This window comes from Parasteatoda tepidariorum, chromosome 3, assembly GCF_043381705.1.
Source record: "Parasteatoda tepidariorum isolate YZ-2023 chromosome 3, CAS_Ptep_4.0, whole genome shotgun sequence".
Classification (NCBI taxonomy): Eukaryota; Metazoa; Arthropoda; class Arachnida; order Araneae; family Theridiidae; genus Parasteatoda; species Parasteatoda tepidariorum.
In genome coordinates, this window is record NC_092206.1 from 62,062,244 (window position 1) to 62,084,426 (window position 22,183).

At 25.9% G+C, this 22,183-nt stretch overlaps 1 protein-coding gene across 1 annotated transcript in view; it reads left to right on the forward strand.

Moving 5' to 3' along the window:
- The window catches only part of LOC107451190 (uncharacterized), a 148,696-nt gene that overhangs the window by 37,689 nt on the left and 88,824 nt on the right, over positions 1–22,183 (forward strand). Inside the window, exons 3-4 of the mRNA XM_016067207.3 lie at positions 15,483–15,600; positions 17,135–17,188. Of these exons, the coding sequence (XP_015922693.2) occupies positions 15,483–15,600; positions 17,135–17,188 (172 nt within the window). The remainder of the gene's footprint in view (positions 1–15,482; positions 15,601–17,134; positions 17,189–22,183) is intronic.

A 22,183-nucleotide genomic window follows, 5' to 3' on the forward strand; every position in this document is an offset into this window, starting at 1 on the left:
AAAGCCTCATTACAACTCCCCAAATGACAACGCTAGAAAATCGACCAATGATTGCCGCTAAAAATGTCACATGCCAAATCTAGTTGAGGTAGCTCAACATATAGCGCTTTTAAAAACGGAAACTGAAATAACCAGAGTGTAAAATATTATGTGTTTATGTCCATCGTATCTTTTGTTAAATAATTTATTTATTATATATCAGTTTATAGATGGTAACGAGAAGAGTTTTGTGGTTGCTATGGTGACTAATTAGAATGCAAAATGTTTTTTTGAGTGAGTGTGAGATTTGTTTTTCGGAACTGCGATGCTGTAATTTTATTGTTTAGTTAATAAATCTTCCTTTTATATTATACGTGATAGTAGTTTCCTTAATTATTTGATTCGAAGTCCTTTGAGTTTTATTTGAGGTCAGTTTATTTTGTATTTTTTGACAAGAGAGAGCATTCTCACCAAATGAGATTTCTTCCGAGATTCAATGTTTTGTTTATGCAGGTTTTTCCATGGCAATTCACTTATTTCAATTTTTATAGACTTAATTATAGCCAAAATTTTAACCTTTTTAAAGCGATATCAGTTTTAGAAATTTTGTCTTAAGATTTTATACTATAGCACATTTCTAATAGGTTTAACGAATTACATGTCATTTATTTGAATTCAAATTTATTTTAATAACTTAGTATTTACTAAAAAGATGTAATTTTTTTTAAAAAAAAAGTTGTTATATGGATTTGAATGATGGTTTTGAATTCTTAGAATTTTGCGCATTTGCAATGTACCTAAGTTAGTATGCAAACCATATAAGATTGCGTAGCAATTTTCGGGGGTTGGCGAGCAGGGTGCAAGCCCACTAGTTTAATAAATATTGCTAACATTACGTCTGTTAATCTGTTAATATTAATATTATGCTACTGATATTGTCAATAATGTTATTGTTATGTGTTGAATGTTAATAATGTGTTAAGATAGAGTATTTTCTTTTTACAATTTTAAATATGTAGTACATTATTAATTTAATTATTTAAAAGGATTTTCTAACTTTCTCTTTTTTTATACGTTCAAAAATTTAACTATTCAATTCAAATTATTATAAAATAGTTATGCTGCGTGTAAAATAGTATGTACTTATGTTAATCTTATTTTCGGAATTCTTACAGAATGCTAATTTTTTAATCACCATAACGTATTAAATGCACGTTATTTTAGAATCTTGGCTCGAACCTTGCCATGAATAATTCAAATCATGGTTTCATATAATGGTATTTTTACGCTGATTTTTTTGAGTTTATTTTTTATTTTACATCATTTAGGCTTAAAATTTTACAAATTAAACTTTAATAAACATAACCCAATTCATACGGATAAAATTAAAATCATTATTTTTTCTGTGTTACAATGAATAGTGATAATTTTTAAATGTTCGAAATAACTCTTATTTACTAATTTAATTTCTAAGAATTATTGCGGACATTTTATGGTACCTAGCAATTATCTACTTAAACAAAATAACAATTCATTTCATTTGCTAAATTAATGCATCGCTATAAAATTTCATTGTTAAATAAATTATAAAATGTATTTTTTTACAAATAAATCAATTTTATTATAATGAATCTGCACTTTACATCTTAATGAGTCTAGGAAACAAAATTTGGTAACGCTGACATGTATAAATGTCATACGCTATCATATGCTGAGTCACTAAACTACAATTTAGTTACTCAGACTTTTAGAGCATGTTTTTGCATAGGTACTAAATAAAGTCTTTGTGAATAAAATATATTAAGCGCCTTTTAAACTCAAATAATACCAACAGCGAATAAGAATTCTATTCTTATTTCATTGGACACCGTTGTGGATGTAATTGCAATGCACAGTTAGAATTTTGATTTTTAAAAAGACCGTCAGAAGTCTGTCCTTCGAATTAACTAAAAGGTTTACGGTTTGGAGCATTTCTTAACCTTTACTGATTTGAAACCATTTACAACTGATATGATTATAGGAACGTGAGTGCAAAAACTATATGGTTTATTAACCATTTACAACTAGCATTGTTTCAAAACCATAAAAATAAAATTTAAATGAACATTATGTTGCACTTATTGGTAGGTAATAGACATCGGAGTTAGGTCGTGGTGAGTTGTGTTTGTTCCAATGAATCGTAGAACGCAGCGTAACTAGTTTATCTGGTGGTGCCATCTCTCCTGAGAGTCTTGAAAACAAGAAACTTTTTTTGTGTTAAGCAGATCTGTGGTGCTACCATTTACGCGTGAATGAGAATTTTGTATTTTAATAGATCAGAGTCACCAATTTGGGACTGCAGGATACTAAAATCTTGAAGGAACAGAAGAAATACAGTGGTGGAAACATTGGGATTCGAACCAGGGGAGATTCGAGATTAATAAATAAATATTTAAAATTTGATTTCTCAGGAACTATTCGACCGATTTTGTAAAATTGTTCTTTTACCCATCGATTTTGCAATGTAAAATTATATTCTTTAAAAGTAAGAAAAAAATTGTATAACTTACAATTCAAAACTATTTCGACCATTATTAAATAACATAATAAAAAATAACAAAGATCTGCTAAAATTATTTTTTACATCGAATTATCTGTGGTTTAACGAATTTTATAATTGTGCGTATAAGAAGTTCTCGAGATATAGTGAGATATGCAAAAATACGATCTATCTCTTTTTTGATAATTTGAAATTAGACAGCGATATGAAAAACATTCTTAGCACTTTTATAAAAAAAAAATTGTGTTAATATTTACGATATGTATTGTTAAGCTAAAACTATCTGTCTTTTTCGATGCACGGGAAGACTTGTTTACGTGTTGAAGCATGTTTCCATACGAAAATGCGGTACTTTTTTTAACATTGTTCTTAGCGTGTTCACTTTTAAATATTTGGAATTAATTCTTCTTTTGGTTCTTTATGAAAATGGAACCTAATTATACATAATATTTATTCAGGATTTAGATATTTTGGTGAATTTGAGAAAATTAGTTTTATAACACTAAATATAAACAGATAATTTGTTTATAAAACATTGTTTTCTGCTGAAAATCGCACCAACTGATGATTTAAAATAATTAAGAATAGTTCCGTGCTTATAAATGGCAATAACTTGCTTTTTAAACCAGATTATCTGAATGTCTGTTAAAAAAATTTAAAATATTCATTGATATGTTTTCCTACAAAGCTCTTAAATTATTTACTCATTAAAAATTACATTAAAAATGTTTATGAAGTGCTTATTTTATATACTACAAATATTATTATTTGTTTTTAAACTTCGGCTTTTTCTTAAAAACTATTTCTCATTTTTTTCTTTACAATGCAAAAATAGCAGTATTAATGGATATTGAACATCTGGTTTTAAGGGATAAATGTGATTAGTTGTAATAGAATTCTAAACATAAGTGAAATGTTGGCGTTTAATCAATGAGTAAACTGAAGACGTTGATTGAAAGTATCTCAAGTGCCCATTTTCATCGTTAAAAGGTTTACTTAATGTCAAATAAGAAAGCGAAAAATTATCAGTACAGATTTATGTCGTTTTTATAGTTTCGAAAATGTTCCCGTGAAACGATCATAGTCACATTTTTATTATCAGCACGTCATCTATCCAAAATCGAGAGAATATCGCGTGATGAAGGGTCACTAACTTTCTTCACTAGCGTCAGGCTTTTCATTCTTTTTAGTTTTGCGTTCGATATTTCTTAGTAATGGAGTAGTCTGAAGAGTTTTTTCATTTGGTAAAATAGAAAACTAAAGAGTAATAGTAGTTAAATGATGAAATGTCTACTGGAGAAGTTTTACGAAGTTAAAATTCAACAATATANATATTTATTTAAGAAAAAAAGAGAATAGAGAATATATAACGAAAAGAACAATTCATTTAATTCAATTTAACATAAATCATTTTTGCAGAGGCATGGTTGCTATTTCAAACCATCGAGCAAAATGATTTAAACAGAAATGCTTTCATCAGTTCAGATCTATTTAAACTAAAATTATAACTAGCGCGTATAAACACATTTTTTAGTAGTAGGTGTCTTTGTTTCTTCTGTTTTCTTGCTTCAGCCAAGTTGACATATAAATAGCACTAAAGTTAATAAGTTGACATATAAATAGCACGATTTAAACTTTTTAAAATTATGGCCTTTGAAAGGCCATATTCGGCTTTGATTTCGCGAAAATTGATTAATTATAAAGAACTTGTCAAAAATATACTATGGACGAAAACACCAATTAAAATCTTCAGTGATTGAATGATCAAGGGTAAAGAGTTTTTCCATGGAAGGATTTTTCAGTGTTTAAAATAATTCAATGCTTGTCAATAATGTTTTCTCAATTGCTGAGTCTGATTTTAAACTTAAAGAGCATGGAACGGAACTTTAAAGGGCACAAATACTTTACATGGGTTGGTAATTCTACACAGTTCTAAAAAAAAATATTTTTTCAAAAAAATGCCGACAGAAACGAAAGAAAATTAAAAAAAGAAAAATTTATTAATAATAAAAGAACTCAGATTAAAAAAAATATCAGAAGAAAAATGTTATCGAAATACAGAAAAAAATGGTAAATAACCGATATTTCTCAACGAACTCAACTTAGATGGATGAAAATTTAATATGCTTCACATTAGAGGGAGTCAAGAGAGGGGGTCGCAATTAATAATTTAGAGAAATTAAGGAAAGAAATTGGGTAATTATGCAGTCAACCATCTTATACAGACAACCATCTTTCGTTTGGCATACGTATTTTAATTTTGGTCACATTTAAGTAAATCTATGTTTTATTAGTGTGTTTTTTCATTGATAAGTAACGGATTTTAAAATTATAATTTTCCTGGTTTTTATTCTGGAAGTTGTAATAGATTTTTTCTATTAATAAATGCAGTAAAATATGATTTTTTTAAAAAATTCTTTTGGAAAAATTAACATACAGAAGAGTTGCAAATCAATAAAAACCTTCATTGTTATAAACTTTTAGTGTTTAACGATGTGCAGTGTAAAGAACATTAACGCATTTTGCGCTTGATTTTTATAAATTTTTTCTATGCTGGTGAGATTAAAATCATTAAATTTAATTATCACAGTTGCAACTCAATTTTCAAAGTTGTAACTTACGACTTCATTTTTCAAATATCCCATTTTCAAAATGACTGTTTCTCAAAGAAATTAAACTGAAGAAATATAACTTAATATTCCATAATTTCATATAATGAATTATATATAATCTTAAAAATTATTATTATGTGCTTAATACTATTCTAATGACGATAATAAAAATAAAAGAACAAAACAAAATAAATAGAAATGTTTCTTTTGTATGGTACATTCAATTATTTCTCTTAAAATCACAATAAAATTTGAATTTCTAATTTTATGTAAATAAATTCGCATAACTACTAAAATATTGTTTGTTTTGTATAAATATATAAGAAACTTAAGACATTCGATATTTTATCGAGTTTAATTAGTGGTATTATAAAATCATAAAGTAGTATCATCTAAATAAGAGCTTAGTTTTCCACAGAGAAAAAATATGTGGTCAAACTATCAGAATTTGGTAAAATTTATCATGTTTTTGGTTCTATGGGAACACCAAAAGGTTCGATAATTTTTTCCGTAGCGCTTTGTTAATGATTTTGCTAAAATGAATGGTAAATTATGGTTATGTGATAAAATTTGGTAAATGTGGTAAAATTTAGTAACTTTATCTTGAAACCCATAAGGCATCTTGTAAGGCATAAAAACTACTTATTTTGTTGAATGTATTACTTTCCAGCTCTGTATTTTACTAAATGTGGGATAATAAGAATTAAAAATTTGAAAAACAGAATTTATGGTCAACCTATTATAAGCGGAAAAATTACAAAAATGAAAATTTTATATACCTTTTACTTTGGTTTTTATTAAATAGAGTAATGGTTTCTTTTTAAATCAGAAATGTTAGCATACACTATAGTAATTTTACCAGAATAAGTAATTTCATAAGAATAATTTTTTTTTCAAGCAGCGAGTGCAGCTCTTGCTTTCATTACGATAGTGTGAATCATTAATACGAGTAAACGAGTAAAACTATAAGAGCACTATATATAATGCTTAAGTATTTGGTGAAATTTTTCTTTAAAATTTTTAAATTTTTATTCCCGATTTTAGTGGGATAAAGTTTAAACCTAATTATTTTGATTTGTTACCTTTACCAGTTCATCTACAATTCGGTTTTTAAATTCCTACTTAATTTTCTGTAACCTGAAAAACTCATCTAACTTTTCACCAGTGAAATATTTTGGGAGTTGTTCGAAAACTTAATTCCTGATAATATTCTACAACAATTTATTCATTATTTTAACTGTAGATGGTTAGTTAGACACAATATCCATGAATCTTGTAATAAAATTAAATTTACCATTTTTTTTTTACTTTTCTAAGTGGTTAATAAGTTAAGATGTGAATTTAAATATATTTATCATAAAGTGTTAGGTAATAAGGAAATATCATAGTATAACATTATGAAGAAAAAGAGCTTTTAATATTTTATTGCAGAATGATAATTAAAATAAAAAGCGCAGTAATGACAGAAATTACAGATATATACTTTTAAATTAAAGCTAAAGAAATATTTTAATAACAAATATCTAAATAACTTATATTAGTTTTAAGCTGATCACAACCTGGATCTTCATTTGAGGAAAATTGGATCATACCACGTAATTTTCTATGCAATAAGAATGCACCGGCAATAATGAAAATACGTTTTTAGGTTATAAAGATATATGCAATATAGACATACATAGTTGAGGCAATAGCGTAAATAAACATTTATTTTTCTTTAAAAAATAAGTTAAATTTAATTAATAAATTAATAAATTTGAAAATAAGTTAAGTTAAATTTAAAAAATAAGTTAACTCTCAGAATGTTGCTATTCAATTATTCGTTACACATAAAAAGTGTCTTATTGTATTTTGTATTATTTCGAAAGTAGAAGTTAATAAAACTTTTTAAGATTGATCATAACTCTAAGTTTCATCGTATTCTTTTTAATTTTTATTAAAATAAGATAAAAGATTAATTAACAAAAATTTAAATCGTGTAAAGACATTTTCTAATTTAATAAATTGCTGAAGATAATAAAAGTGTTTAGGTTCTGCGAAAAGGGAAAACTTATTTTTTATGTTATTTCTCATAGAAAACGTTGCATGTTTATACTCCAAAATTAAATAAGTTTATATTAAAATTCTGAAAAACTAATTGAAAATTTTTATGTATACTAAGCAAATTTGGTTTTAAGATTTTATAAATTAACTAAAAAATAGTAATAATGAAAAAATGACTTGCTGAGGAACTTTAAAAACACACATAAATAACTAAAATACAAACTTTACCTCTTTTTACGATGTATATAATCTGATTATCAGATTTCTGTAAAAAAATCAATAAAGGTCAAGAGTTAAATGAAAAATTTGATTCTTGGATTAATCGAAAACGAAAGAAGTTAAAAAAAGTTGCATAATTATAGGAGAATAAGCTGTTAATATTTTAAAATCCAATTTATTAATCTGATATAAAGTCTGAATAACGACTAGATTAACGTTTTATTAATCATTCTCATTCACTTTAATTTTATCATATAGTTAATTATTTTCATTCAATTCGTTTTTATGTTTATTTTTGCATTTCACACGTTTTCTTTGTAGACTGTTACATTTTAGTTAAAAAAAACTATCTCCATTTGAAATATGAAAAAACCCTTTTTTTAAACGTTTAATAATCATGAGTTACAATACTTTTCATAAATATAATATTTTTCAAGGTATTTTTTTCTGGTAGTTAGTTAATGGAAATAAAAATTACAAATTTGTCATAAAAGTTTTAAACAAGAGATATTATACGGAAAGCAGTGGTGCCATCTGTTAGCTCTAAAACGTAAAGCTATCAAATATTTCTTCATATCTTGAAACACATTAGTTTTTAGAGTAACGAGGAGTTTCTTTGTTCTTACCCAAAAATTATAAGAGAATAAATAAAATAATTAAATAAATCAAATGTATCTAATAAAGAAATAAAATAATGAATAATAATATAATAATAAATAAAATATATCTATTAAATAAATAAAATAATAATAAATAAAATATATTTAATAGAATAAATAGAATAAATAAATTAAATATATTCAAACTTTTATTGTGTTGCTAGTTTTACTAAATAAAATTTTTCAATTAATGAGATCATTTAAATTCAAAGAAAAGGATTTGAGACAATATATTCTTATAAACGGATAAATTATATAACAATGATGAATTACGGAGACAATGAAGTACAAAAAAATTTAAGATCTAAATTTAAATCTTAAGTTTTTTTGTGCTTCATTGTCTCTGTAATTCATCATTGTTATATAATTTATCCCTTTATTTGCGTACTTGTATTTTTATGATTTTTTAAAATTTACCTTAGAACGGTTTTTTTTTAGCATAATTTATATAATAGTATATATCATTGAAGATATAAATATAGGGAGGAAAAATAAATGTGATAATTAATAAATAAAAACTACTTTCATTTAATAATAGTTTTATTTTTAAATAAAAACTATTATTAAATTATCTAATAAATAATAACTATATTTATTTTTTGACATATTTGACCACCAAAAAATAAAAACTATTTTTTTTGATGGTTTATCTACGTAAGCCATTAAAAAATGACAAAAATATATTCAAAAAGCTTATTTAATAATGTTTATTATTGCTCACGTTTTTATTTAATTTCATAAGCTTATTTAAAGGTATTTTTTAACTTAAGTGGAGGTAAAATATATGTTATTGACCAAGATTTCATTTATACCTTTTTTCATGATTTTTATTCAATATATAAACACATAAACAGCTTGAGATAAAAACAAAAAATTTTAAGTTTGAAATAGTATTATGGATTGTCATTAATTAAATCTTGAGATGTACTGCGTACTCGAAACGTAAATAATGGTTTTGATAGAACACTGTATAATGAAAAGAATAAAACTGTCAAATTAACTTAAAAGATTACGAACAACTTTATTAGTGGTTGTAAACTGAATTCATCTAACCAAATGAAGATTATGAGGTTAAGTTGGTTTTTATGATGTGAAGACTGACTGTTTATTGCAAAATTGCGTGTAGACAAGTCTCAAAATATCTTCTTTACCGACCGCTTGTGGTAATAGTTTTTTCTCTTTCTTATTTTCTTATTTTTTTATTGACAGAAAAAAGGAATGAGGAACGATTTCTCATATCTTTTTTTTACTTTATGCAGTATTTTACAGTAAACATAAGGTTCTGCTTAAATTTAAGTGCTTCTTTCAATTGTAACATTCTTATTCTCTTATTGCTGAAGATAAATAAAATGGTTCAGAAATTTAAAATAATTTAAAAATTAATATGTTTTTTTTTTTAACTTTTGCGTTAGCTTAACAACAATCAACAATTGTAACAACAGTTTTATATGCATTTTTGCTGAAAAGTGGATTGTGAAACAGTACCCAATTATGTCATCTGAATAAGTTTATAACTTCACGGCATTCCTATACCATTGTTTTCAAAATGTAGAGCTCCATAAAAAATTAGAACTATATTTATTTATATAATTCAAAGTCGCACAATATTTTTAAATATGATTTGTTATTATTTTAAAATATTTTGTTCATTTGCTTAAATTTTGTTTTCAATTCCTGTGGTAATTACAAACTTAGGCAACGATTTCAAGCTTCAGACAGTTACAATTTCAGATATTGTATTCATAATTATAAGTCAGAAATGAAAATTTATATAGTATGATTTTTTTTAAAATATAAGCAAAGGGTGTTTTACTTTATGCTCACATTCTTTCATTTTTATTTAATACACATCATCATTCCAAATAAAACATACTAATACGTGTTATACCTACACTTTTTCATTTTATCCTTTTACCAATCAGTAGTAATGAAATACCTTCCATGGACCAACAGGCAGAAGTTCAACTTTTATGGCTCTGGTAAATCTCATTTCACGGCTCACGAAGACATCTTCGGCAATAAGCAGGCTGATAACCTAGTCAATGAAGATCGAAACTCCCCACAACTCTCCTATAGTCGAACCCTTACTGATTCTGATGCAATACGTAATCAATACAAGATAATTGCATTGATTGTTACGTTGGCATTGTTACATTGTTATGTTGGCAGAGTTGGCATTGTTACGTATTTCATCCCATGACGGATGAAATACGTAAACGTATTTCCCAACAGCTTAAGAAGAATTCTATCGCAGAACTTAATTGCAATCGGGTAATTTCTCATACCATAGTCAGATTACGCACAGGACACTTTAAGAGAATGAAAATATCCCCTTACGGTCAAAGAAGTTACAATATTTGTCCTCACTGTCCTGAAATCCGACTTTCTACAGGTCATATATTTAATTGTCCTTCTGCATTGGTTTAACTCTAGAACATAGACCCAAACCCCACAGACTATCAACTGCTCTATTCCCCAAAGTTTTTTTTGACACTGCCTGCGCTGTCTTGGACGCCTTGGACTTCCTCTGCACTACATAGACAAGACAATAACACCAGTAGTTGATTTTTACGATTCCAAGATCGAAAAAAAAAATGATTAAGCACTCTTTGTGGGTCAGTTAAATAAAATAAATGAAAATTTTTTTTGGGTAACGAAACCTCTTTTTATTTCCGATAAATTTTATATAATTACCCCTCCCCCTTATTTTATGATGCCTTATATCCTGAAAGTTAATAACATTTAAACAAAAAATACCATTATGTTTATCGTTAACTTTGAGTATTATCTTTTTACCCAGATAAGTGCTATCATTACTCACTTAGTACTAAAAATAGTTTGTATGCGCTCTTGATCTAATTGAAGAAATATAAGTACAAGTTCTATCATATTTAGGTTCCAGTATCATTTAACAAATGGACCTAAGATAAGATTATTTTTCTTTGAATGTTATAGCCCATTTTTTTCTTTAATCAAGATATTTTCAAAGAATTGAAGAATTATTCTACAAGTTTGGGTTTAATTAATCCGCTATATAAATCCCATAATTAATTTTGTATTGAAAAGGAAGTCGATTGTAATTTTGTTTTTAGAAAATAGTGCTGGTATTAGAGGACGACTAATAGTACTTAATTTATGAAAAGAAGCTATGTTATCTAAATCTAATTTTAGATGATTCTACCGTTTTTTTTCCACACATGATGCATCAAATTCATATATTTGTCAAAAATTAGTTTGTAAATCTGTATCTATGCCTTAAATAGCTCTATTATGCTTCTATAATACTATTTATTTCCTGGAGAACATTTCTCATATTTGAAATTTAACTTTTAGAAATTTTTTTTTATTAAATAAAAAATGAACCATATGTACTCGGAGACTAATAATATATCGTAGTGTGGTTTATTGGTTTAAAAACGAATAAAAGAATTGATTTCTTTTTTTATAATAAGAAAATATGCAGTTAAGACATTATTTTTGATTAAGAAAAAAAGATGAATGGAACACAAAAATGAAAAATTAATTTGTATCAAAAAAGAAATAATTTAAAAAATAAGCTTAATTTTTCTAAAAGGGAAAATTGCCCCGCCAAACAAAACTTGTTTTAAGTATATAAATCTGAGCTTTTAGGAACTGAAATCGAGTAGCATTAACCTACATTGTTCTTTTTACAAAGTTTAAGGGAAAATGATATAATTATAGAAGGGTACTTTCTTAAAATATATAAAGCAAAATTTCTGAGTTGCTTTAATTTTGAAAAAAAAATTAAAGATCACGATGTATTGAATCAAAATTTATCTAATAAAAAACAATTTAGTGTTCAAGATAGGATTTTTTATAATTTTTTATTATTTTAATTTATGTTTAATTTGTTTTACAGGAGATTTTATACAGAATTGGACAAATAATGTACAAAATAAACTAAAATTCTCATCTAATTATTTTCAATTCTTTATTTATCAATAACCCCTAAACTTTTGAAAACTCATAATAACTAGTTAAAAATCTACATGATAAGAAGTTAATCGAGTATTTAAACAAAAATTTCTCTTAAAATACCTTTGGAAGTTGGAATTAAAAAAGTTAAGTTTTAAAAAATTTGATTATTTTGAGTTATTTCTTCAATATGTGATAAATATTTTTTTTCTTCTTTTAATCAAACAATACCATCTTATTCAAATTGGCATTATATGATTAAGTTTGAGGTCCTATTACAATATTGGAGCAACTCTACTTATGTTTATTTTGAAAATGAGAGCTCGAAAGTCTAATGAGTGTTTTGTTTTTTTAATTAGTCTGATTTATGGTACTCTCTGTTTGGCTAGTTGGAGGTGTATTAGTCTTAAAATGAGATAAAAATGATTTATATGAGCATAGAAATGAGGCTAATTACCATTTTTCAATACGCAGAGTTAGAATATAAATCAAAAATGATTTTTAAATAGTTGTAGTTACAGTTAAAGATGGCGCATTTTGCTTTTACCCTATTATAATATGCTCTATCGTTAAATAAATCTTTAAAAAAATCTAAAAACGGAGAACGTGCTTTAAATGGAGGTATGGAAAAAAAATCAATGTTATGCTGTCAATGAAAAGTTAAGAATGCTCATGGTTGTAGAATTACTCATCTCTCACACCATAAGAAATATTTAGTATTTTTTCTCTACTTCCTGTCTGTTGCAGACCCTGATATAGGTCAACTCATTTACCTGACTCAACAAGACCACACCCAGATCAATGCTTATTCAAACTGCTTTGCTTTTTTTTTTGTCATTCTTGTCATTTAACAATATACTTTCATTTTTGCTACTTTCGTATTAGCATTTAACTTTTAAGTTTAATTTAAGATGTGTGGAATAAAATAACATATGTGAAAACCTTGTATATGCATTGCTTATGAAACCAGCGCAACAGTTAAACGAAAAAACCAATTCAATCTTACAACATAATTATTTTTTTTTCTACACACAGAAGTCTACACTGTAAAAAATCCAGAACAAATTACGGTATAAAGTAACGGCGTTTTGGATGCATTATACGTAGAATCCATTTTACCGGAAAATCAATTCTTATCATAAAATATTAAACCATAATTTTGACAGAAATATCAATTTAATTAGACTGATTCAGTGAGTGTACGGTAATTATTGCTGTAAATATTATGGCACACCAAAGTTTTTGGTTCGTAACATATTCCGGTAAAAATGGATTTTATGGTACCCTGAGTGGCATTACATTTTATCATAATTTGATCTGGAATTTTTTACAGGGTATAAATTGATATTTCAAGTATGGTGCTATTTAGAATTCTACAATAAATACCTGTCAAGTTAGCATCTGAACTCTATTATCAAGAACCAAATTTTTCCTATATCTGAAACTTCAGTTTTAAAGATTCTCACCGGACTAAAATTTTTACTCGCCACAACTTAACATTCACGAAAAATATGATCAAATTTTAAAATGATGCCAGATGTAGTATAAAGACTTTTATGGTAATTAAAATCATAAGAAAATGAAGAAACTTAAAAATTAAATCATATTTATAGCGATAATAATATTAAATCAAAATAAGGTTGTCTTTAAGGTAAGCATTTTTCATTCTAAATGGAAGGAAAATAGTGTTGCTTCAAATCAAAACACTCCCACCCACCGTTTTATGATAATTTTAGGGAAAATTATCTTATTTAAAACTCAACATTTTAAATATCAAACTTAACTGCTAGTCTTAAATATTTGAGCGAGTGAAAATTTCGCACCTTGTCCTATGTAATAAAAATGAGTAAACCTTAAATAACTTGATAAACTGTCTATTTCGTATGTTAACTACTGGAATAAGACGCATTTGTCTAATGGTGCTATTAAATGCTATTTTGATCTCTTTATAAGTTGACCGAAAAAGAAAAACTGTTGCAGAAAATTTTCCTTACTATAATGCTATATATTAAAATTCTACTAAACTAGGGAAATAGTATTAAAAGCTATAATCTAAATCTAATCTAATCTAATTTATCTTTATCTAAGTCACTGTATATTTGACCTTAAAAGAAACGTATGAGGTCCTTTATAACAAGTAGAATAAAATAAATATTTCAAGTGATGAAATAAATATATTGCTAAGTTATCTAATTGCGTAAATATTCTGTTGAATTGATAGTAAAATAAAGCATTCTCGCAACATCCCGATGTGGACCATTGGAATCATAGAGGTTAATGCCTCACAATTTTGCGACCAACGGAATGATTGGGGCAATGTGCTAGAATATTGATACTTGAAAAAAAAAGAGTCTTTATAATATATAACTGTTATGCATAACTTACAAAATAAGCATATCTAATTTTTTTTAAGTAATCAGTTTAATAATAAAATTATAAAACAATTTTATTATTAAACTGATTACTTTCATTTTGTATTCATGAGAAATGATAAAAAAGGACTTATACCCTTTATAAGTTGATAACCTGTCTAAGTTGAACACTAAAGCTATGCACCGTAAGTGGTCAACCCTAAACAAGCATCACTGAGCTTAAAGGCCATATGTTGGTTAATATTGTTATGGTTTTTCATAGCATAAAGGTGCTGGCTTTCCCTAATCAAAAAGTTTTTTTTTTCACTTAACATGAATGCAGTTCGTAACATAGTAATTTCAGTAAAATTATGTCTAGATGCATAACGCTTGTAGGTAAAAATTTAAATCAAACTTTTTAGTGTATAGCTTATTTTTTTTTCATTTCAATTAATATATATTACCAAATTGATTAAGCATTGGCGTCAATTATATGGTAAGTTTTTACGGTTCCCCAGAAAGAATAAGTATTCTATCAATCCATTAATGTTGCTTTTTAATACATAGCTTATTTTTTTAAATTTCAATTAATACCGACATTAACAAGGTATCACTGGTGTCAATAAAGTATGGCAAATTTTTTGTTGTTCTCCTTAAGGAATTAGTACCACTTAGACATTAATTTTACCTTTCAATACATTTTACATACTATCTTTTTTCTTCTCAATAACCTTTGGCTTTAAATCATTTAGTTTTATGGAAACACGTTTGAAAAAAATACTATAAACGGAAGAAACACATGGTTTCATATAACTCTAGAAATAGTAATTTAGTGATGCTATCAAGATTAACTTTGCTCATTGAAATTATCTCAAATAGTGAATAAGAAATTATTCAAAAGCGTGCTTAAGTAATTGCCACGATTTAGTAGCCAATCAGGTTCGACACCCATAAGTGATGTCTCTTGCAGCTATCTGATTCTGAGTTTTAAAATTTTGTTTTATCTTTTTTAGTAATTAATAATAGGAAATTAATTTACTTACTTATTAATGTCCAAGACTATACTGTAAAATTGTTCTGCTAAAATTTTAATAATTTAAATGAAACAAACGATGTTAATTAATTTTGATGTTTCTATTTGCAGAGTATTGCCGCAAACCGTTCTCAGCGATTTGCGGAAAGAGATGGATCGCCAACTTGGAATAGAATCAGTTCCACAGAATTTCGTTTTCCTACGGTCTGTAGGACGGAATTTCACACAGGTAAATCAATTATGATGCTGAATTTATTCCATTTATAAAGGAAATAAAGCTTTGTTTATTTTAAATGAATAAAATGGGGAATATTTAACCATGTAAGAAAATTGTTTTCTTTTTTTACGAAAAGGATTTTATTATTGTAATGAGGTTTAGAAATTTTCAAGTTGAAAATTTTTAATCTCATTTTGAAATAATGTAAGACATGCGGATAGTATTTTCAATCATCGCAATCTTTCCTCAAGGAGGTAGAATAAACAACCATATAAATGCAATATGATTATTTACATTCATAACCCTATATTGGATTAAGAATAAAACTAAAGGCATGTTTGAGAATAAAGAGTCTCACCCAAACTTAAATCTCTCCAATATTTTTTTTAAGCAAAAGTTATGGAAATGATGTAACTTTACTAACTGTAATCGCCTTATGCGTGCTTCCATCGTGAAACTTACTTCCTAGTTCCTCTAAATGACCCATTTCTGCAGAATTATGATTAAACATGTCACAAACATGAAAACGTAGGGTCCTTCTTCCTAGTCCATTGAAGAAATCATTCTTATCTGAGTATATTGATCGAGTGTGGGGGAGGTTTCTTAACACTCAACAAAGATTAGGGGTTTTAATAGTGAGCACGCTCTCAAAGTTCCTTGCTCCCAAATAACTCGCATTATGGAATTCGATGAGTGGAGTCCCGAGTTGGAGTTTTTCGGACTGGTAAGGAATATTATTCTAATTATTTATAATAGCAGATGATATTTAAATTTTATTTTGGCAATCTTTTTTGTTATAAAAAAATTTATGAAACAGTTAGATCAACAAATGTCAACGGTAGACGGGTGTGAGTGATTGTTTTTAGACATAGCGTGGCAAATGTAATGTAAACAGCAAAATGTGGCAACAAGTGGATTTAGACAGGAAAAACCCTCAGCAAAATGTTTTAACTAAAATTATATATGTCGCTTTTTGAAATACAAAGTAACATATTTGTACTATATTTAATGTGTAGTATAATTTATAAATTTAATATTTAAAATTTATACATTATAACCAGTTACATAATTTATGTCTCAAAACCGTTTTCAATAAAAAGCCCTTACCCCATATTAATTTAGTAAAACCGTTTGTCCACCAGTTGATTATTTTTAGTCCTCTGGTATATGAAATTCTATGCTGGAAATGTGGATATTAAATTGAAGAGTTTAGGGTAATACAATGACAAGCTGCATTTTCATAGAGATCGTTTTTATGAGCATTTTTGGTTACACTATTTCCATGTATACAGTAATATGTTTTTGTGTATTGTTCAATTATCAAGCAGATATTTCGAAATTTTGCAACGTGACAAACTGAAATTAATACCAAAAATTTGCTTAATATAAATTCTTACCTTAAAGAAAATGTGACATCCCTTTATGTTGTCCTAAGCCCTTCAAATACAATAATAAATACTTACATTATGAATAGTAGAAAATATATATTTTGCTGTATGGTTATATAATTATGCATACTGAAAGTGTTTTTAATGTACAATTGTAGGTCAGGCCAAAACAGGAAATGGAAATGAAGGTCAAAAACTATATTCCACCCTACGTAAGTAGATATAATTTTTAAGTGCAAAAATCCAATGGTATTTAAATTATATCGTCAAAACAGCAACTCTCTATAATTGAAAAAAACATTCTATTGGTATCATGTCTTGATTTTAGTCTATATTTATGATCCCAATCCCATGAATTTAAAACAAAATAAACATCTAAAAGAATTTTTTCTGATGACGATCCATTTCACCGTTTTGTTTGTGTCTCAAAAGAGTGAAAAGATTTTTAAATAAGCATATATACTTGAAATGATTAGATAAAACTAATTTTATTATTAATATTCATAAAAAACTATAATATTATAATTTTGACTTCACCACTTTACGGTGGAATCGCCTTTCATCAATAAAGGAGTCGAATGTAAATTTGTTTCTCTTGTTCTAAATACTATTAATGACTCTCTCTTTTTAATAAACCTTAAAAAAGCGTCCACTCATTTCTTATTATTAACATTAACCACAGTTAATTAACATAATCTCAGTATGTTAATTAATGGTGGTTAATACTCATATAACAGCCAACGCAAAATTAAGAAATTTATATTTAAATACAAGCTATAAAATATATTTTGAGTTTCATGTATTTTATAAAATGTATTTGTTCTGATAAAGCACTTTAAAGCACCAGACATTATTTTTTTAGTCATTTTAGTCATGCATTATCACTAAGTAACTAAACATTTGTAAAATAGACTGCTGCATTTCGCCAGTTTTATGACCTTTATAAGCTACTTTATCACCATTTTCCAGATTTTAAATGTTTGATTTTATCATTTCATCGTTATTTTAATAAAATCTAAAAAGAAAAAAAAATACAAGATAATTTTCCTCAAACTACACTTATATGTTTCATATAAGTCAATTAAAGATAAATATACGTTTTAGTTCATAGTCATTAAGTCGAATAGTTTACGTCAGAAAAAACTTTGATTTAAGTTTAGTTACCCAAGGTTTATCTCTCAATTACATAAGGCAAGAATTAAGCGAAATGTTGTTTAATTATAAAAAATCCTGTAAATTTTTTTCAGTTTATTTCACAAAAAATGTAAAGATTAAAAGTCTAGCAGTGGTTTAAGCTATTTTTTTAAGAAGGCACTCATAATTTGTAATTGAAAATATTAATTTGTGTAGCCTAAAATATTACACCTGAAAAAGGCTAAACAAACTTTCAATCAAAAATAATATGAAATAGTTATACATATATGAGAAATTATTCGTTATTTATAGATAAATAACTTTTCGAAAAAATGAATATTTATAAATGTTTTGGACTTGACTATATACCTAACATAAGTTTTCTTCGATTTTTTTAAAGTTTTTTTTTCTTCTATGACATACATAAAAATCACACATAGAACATACAAATATTTCTGTTATTAAGATTTGACAATTACGTTTAATATCCCTTTATGTTCATGCACGTATGATCTAATGTTATTTTGTACATGTTTAGGTTATTATTAAACTAAGATAATAAGAATGAGCTAGCACATGCTAAGATACTTCAGAACGAGGACGTAAAACCGTATTGCTAGATTCCTCAAATAATGAAGCCAGTAGAACTAATTTTTTGATGATTGCTGTCAACAACATATATGCGTGTTTGAACCTAAGTTTTTCAAATGGAAGGAAATTAGGGGCAGTATTACTTCTAACTCACGTGATATGACGTCAATATCTTATGTCATCTTTTTACCATAAAAATTGAATTTGCTTTTTTAGGATTATATTTCTTTCAGACATGTTAGAATATAAATTTTGTAATATTGAATTAGGATATTTTAGCAAAACCAAAGAGACAAAATAAAGAAAAAGAATGGATTTTATCAGGTATAAATTTCGATTTCTTCTTTTTTGACGTTAATTTTGAGTTTACACTTTACTTTTTTTATAAATTTTTACTGAATTTTAAATTATTATTAGACGACAATAAAATAAAGAAAAATGTATAGTTATTATGTCAAAGTACAATCATTATTATCAAAAGAATATTAATTTGCTTTTTCGGGAATTAATTGTTTTGTATGTCTTTAAGGAGAAATATATTTTTTTTTGCTTTTGCTTTAACCTATTTCTATTTATTTTAATATTATTTAAAACTATTTAAAAAAATAAACGAAACGAACAAAAAATTGAAACGTAACTTAATATAAACATTCTTTGAAATGTGTTTTTAGGTAAGAGAGAAGATTAAATTGTTTTTATAAAATATAGAGCTTTATCAATTTTCAATTTTAAGGCATGGAATATTGTTTCTGTCTTTAAATAGAGATGCACTTTCTTTGTTAACATTTTAAAAGGTTTTATCAACAGTTTTCATGTTTACCAGTTTTAAAATATACTATTTATATTTTTCTGTAGTATATTAAATGATTAGTATTTATTTTTGATTAAAGAAAAGAAAAGTGTCTTGCTGTAAATTAAACTACAATAAAAAAAAGGGTTTTAGTTGTTTTTCTACTGTTCTCTAACATAAATTAACAATATTTCTTCTGCTATTTTTATTTCATTGTCACCTACTCAAAATTGCATTTTATTACAATTTTGTAAGTAATGTAAATTTTTATTTTAATGAAAAATGTTGTATTTTAATATATAATCATTACGGGTAGATTTTTAACGTTAATGAAAATAATCAGTATAAATTTAAAAAGAGAAAATTGTTTAACTAATCACGTTATTGCAAACTTATTAATATTTGAAATTTCATAAAAATAAATTATGCAGTTGTTGCTTGCATAAAATTTTTTTTTTATAAATAAATATATAGGGACAAAATACTTTTTTTAAACATGTAAAATTTAATTCTTCGTAAAATAAGATAAATTTTTGTTTTGCTATGAAATTTTGTTTTCTGATGAATTGTGGTTTTTGATTATTCATTATATAACAAAAATCTGTTTTTGCTACATTTATTCATTCACGGGATTTATGAATCAAATTATATAATTAAATTAAAACTGCTCTTCTGTTTATCGATTTGTTTTAGTTCATACAAAAAACTTATTTAAATCTTCCTATTGACTCGTTACGATGATGTAAACTGCAATTTAAAATCTTTACCACGTTTGTTTCATGTTCTTATGTTCATTTTTGCATACAAAATGATTACAATAACAATAATTTTACTAGCAATATTTTCTTAATAATAAAATAATAATGCCTTTTTATATAACACATTAAGTTATAAACTGTAACAAAATACTTACACTAATCCATACTTAATTTTTTAGCATTGTTTTTCTTTCTAATAAAATATTTTTTTAAATATTTTTCAAATTAAGTATTTTAAATTATAAATGTTTTGCTCTTGGTACAACGCAAAGCAAATTTTTCAACTAATTCTTTTATAACACCTAATAACAAACAACAATTGGATATTTTTTCTAACCAAATGACTGGTGGAAAAACTATCGGCCCTCGATCGGCGAGACATATTTTGAATTCTTCCCTATTTAGAAGAACTTTTATAAATAGCCTAATACAAATAATTATAAGGGATAAAAATGCATTGAGAAATAGCTTATTATATTCGATTGCATATTTCTCTAATAATAAGTTACTACTTTCGGATAACTCTTGTCCAGTTTAGCTTTATTGTTTTAAGAAATTTAAACTTTTGGTAATAAAAATGTTATGAAGCCATATCAATTTGAAATTCTTTTAATTTCGTTAGTTTTTCCTAATTTTTTTATCACACTACCTAATTCAATAATTGTTGCAATAGTCGAAAGGAAAAATTGATCATTCGGTAGAAAATAATCTATTTGTAATTTTCAGTTGACGTCAATATCTGATATCTTCTCAGAAAAAAAAATGAAATAATACCTGAACTGAAATTATGAAAAATATTGTTTTACTTAAATAAAAACTAGAAATCAATTTTATTCTTTTATGTAAGATATTAACTGTAAACTGTATTTAGTCATTGTTTGAACATAAACAGTTTTGATGTTTACAATATAACTATAAAGGACCACTTTTTAGATATTATTATGCAAAGGTGAAAGGACATTATTAAGGTTTTAAAAAAACTGTGTAAAATTATTTAAATGTAAGACTTTATTACAAGAAACACAATATTTTTTCGAACTTACTGGAACATTAAATTTTTTGATACTTTACAAAGAAAAAAACTATCACACGGTGAAAAAAATTCAGGTAAAATTACTGTAATGTATGGTATGGACATTTTTGGTAAAAAAAACTATTATTCTGGTTCATAAAACCAAAATATACAGTATTTAAAACACTGATTTAGTAATTTTTCCATTCACATGTTAAAGGTTTACGGAAATTACAGTTCTTTTGCAACATATTTAGAAAGCATTACAAAACTGAAAAGTAAATTTAATCGAATAGATGTTTTTTACACCACAATAAATAATAAAACTAAAAAAGTTTGCCAAAATTTTCACATTTTATTGCATTTCATAAATTTATATTTTGTTGTTTATTTTATCAAAATCATTACTAAAACGCTTCCGTAAAAATTAACGAGCTTTCTGGTATTCCCATATTGCAGTTTTAGAATTGTTCTATTTTCAAATGTTATATTTTAAAACCCAAATAGCAATTAAGAAATTCATTCAGATACAATTTTAAAGCATAATTTTGAAAAAAAAAACAATTAAATATATTGAGTGTTTTAACAATATTCAATGATTCGAATTTACAAAGAAAGTAAACTAAAAAACATTCAAAACATTTTTAAAAAATATATGGATTATTTATTTGTACTTAGGAAACTATTAATTCTCACCAAAATTTAAAATTAATCTCTAAGTTTACCAATAGATGGCCCTTCTCTGCTGAAAAATTATAAAACAATGTTTTCTGATCTAGTCCATACCATTCCAATTTAAATACTAGCTGATTGCCTCTTAATATTGCTGATTCTTAAGCAGAACGCTGAAAAATGTGCAGTTCTATCACATTCCATATTTTCAAAATAACTTTTTAAACCGTCTGTTTTGTTGGGGACAGCA